General features: G+C 44.4%; 1 protein-coding gene across 1 annotated transcript in view; it reads left to right on the forward strand.

Annotated features, from left to right (window-relative positions):
- LOC143287238 (H(+)/Cl(-) exchange transporter 6-like) overlaps positions 1-2,500 on the forward strand; it is an 82,902-nt gene that overhangs the window by 14,258 nt on the left and 66,144 nt on the right. The window contains exons 10-11 of the mRNA XM_076595183.1: positions 114-160; positions 644-729. Coding sequence (XP_076451298.1) covers positions 114-160; positions 644-729 — 133 coding nt within the window. The remainder of the gene's footprint in view (positions 1-113; positions 161-643; positions 730-2,500) is intronic.

Below are 2,500 nucleotides of genomic sequence, written 5' to 3' on the forward strand. Positions count from 1 at the left end.
CATGTAATTTGAAACATAGGTAAGAGAGAACAATTAAAAGAGATCACACACACATAGATATATGTATTACATTATTACATACATTGATATATACGTACAGTGCATGTTCACAGGGATAAACGGGACTTTGTATCCGGTGGAGCGGCAGCTGGTGTGGCTGGTATGGACTGTTTGTGTTCTGTCTGTCTGTCTGTGTCTGTCTGTCTGTGTTTATTTCTCTCTCTCTCTCTCTCTCTCTCTCTCTCTCTCTCTCTCTCTCTCTCTCTCTCTCTGTGTGTGTGTGTGTGTGTGTGTGTCCTTCTCACTCTGTCTTTTCTCGTTCTGTTCATAGTTTCTTTCTCTGCATAATTCTTCTCTCGAAACGTCTTCTCTGTGTGTGTGTTTTTGTCTCTCTCTGTGTCTCTCTCTGTCTCTGTCTCTGTCTCTCTCTATCTCTCTCTCTCCTTCCCCACCCCTGTCTGTCTCATTCATCCCTTTCAGAGTATATGAGTCTTTACCACTTCCAATGCTGTTACTACCCTGCATAATTACGATATGCATCCAACTTTGCACCAGCTCTGATGAACAATGGCGCCCGCGCGTATACATATGTATATATGTGTGTGTGTGTGTGTGTGTGTGTGTGTGTGTGTGATGCACACAGCGGCGTTCGGGGCTCCGATCGGCGGCGTACTGTTCAGTCTGGAGGAAGGGTCGTCGTTCTGGAACCAGGCCCTCACATGGAGGACGGTACGTCATCATCATCATCATCATCACCAGATCTCCATCCACACTTTGTCTGCTACTACTACTTCTGCTTTGATGATAATAACAATGATTGAAAGAACAAAGAACAATGAGGCTAGGAGAGCAAAGCATCTATAAACAATAAAGAGTGGTAACTCTCTCCGTGTACAAGGGACACAACTTCAAGTCAATATTGGCTGCACACAGTTAATCGAAGGTGTATTGGAACAAAACAGACACTTCCTTAAATAATAACACTACTACTACTACTACTAATGATAAAAATAGTAATAATGATAATGAGAAGAAGAAGAAGAAGAAGAAGAAGAAGAAGAAGAAGAAGAAGAAGAAGAAGAAGAAGAAGAAGAAGAAGAAGATGATGATGATGATGATGATGATGAAGAAGAAAAGAAGAAGACAAGACAAGACAGGACAGGACAAGATAAGACAAGCGTGTTTATTTCAGGAAAACCCGTGGGGGCACATGAGAATGTTACATTGTTCAAGTAACTTATATACATATGAATAACATTTGGTACTGTGAAGAAGAAGAAGAAGAATTTGTATAGTGACCCCCCCCCCCCCCTCTCTCTCTCTCCTCCCCCCTTCTCTCATTCCTTATTCGTGCAAAGTGAGTAGGCAGGCCGACTTGAAGAAGTGAGAGACAGCAAATGGTCGCAGACAGGGTTTGAAAAGATGAGTTTGTGGTCCAGGAGTCAGATGAATGGATATGATGATGCTAAAGGTTGTTCCAGATAATCATGGGGAAGCAGCAAATGTTTAAGAGTATAGAGAGATTCTACTCATCTTTTGTCTCTCTCTTCACCCAGCTCTTGTATTGTAGGGTTACCTTTTTTTTCAGAACTGAATAATTTGATCTGTGTGATATGCCTGAAGAAGCTCCTTCAAATTTCCTGGATCGAGCACAGGACCAATGAATATGTACGGAGCAGAATTAAGAACCTTGCTGGACCTCAGGAACCTCTCCTTTCAACTGTGAAGAGACGCAAGCTGATATGGTTTGGGCACAACACTCGACACACCAGTCTGTCCAAAACAATCATGCAAGGCACCATCGAGGGCGGGAGAAGAAGAGGAAGACAGCGGAAGAACTGGCACGAGAACATCAAACAATGGACCGGACTCCATACACGTGAGCTGCCGCCGGCGGCTACAGACAGAGACAGATGGAGAAGGGAGGTTGCGTCTGCGGTCCTCAGGTCTCCCCCAACGACTACTGTTATGGGCCTGAGTTGGAGAGAGAGAGATATGCGCTTTGCTCTCCCCGAGGAGAGCACAGTCATGACCCTACTACAGCGCCACCCACTTTTTTTCCTTCTTTTTTTTCTGTCAACAAGTATATTTCTACAGAATATCGCCAAGGACATCCCTTCTGTTGCCGTGGGTTCTTTTACGTGCGCTGAGCGATTGCTGCACGCGTGTGGGACCTGAAGGTCTACTGGAGGGGAGAGCAACGATGTCGGTCCTGACATGGGATTCGAACCCGACGTCACTCGCTTCCTAGTAAGGCGTGTTGCCACTGGGCCACCGCTTCATTTCAAGATCTTTAACCCTATTGAGGATGTAATGTATCACCGTCGTCATCATTATCGTTATCATCGTCTTATTGTCATCATCATCACACAGCTGTAGCGGTAATACGTCAGCAGTTGAAGCTTCAACAGCAGTGGTATTACGTAGTAATAGTAGTAGTAGCAATAATTATAGTAGGACTGGTTATTATCTGTCACAGCTGGTGGTTGATAATGACTAC

The sequence above is a fragment of the Babylonia areolata genome, chromosome 11 (genome assembly GCF_041734735.1).
Source record: "Babylonia areolata isolate BAREFJ2019XMU chromosome 11, ASM4173473v1, whole genome shotgun sequence".
NCBI lineage: Eukaryota > Metazoa > Mollusca > Gastropoda > Neogastropoda > Buccinidae > Babylonia > Babylonia areolata.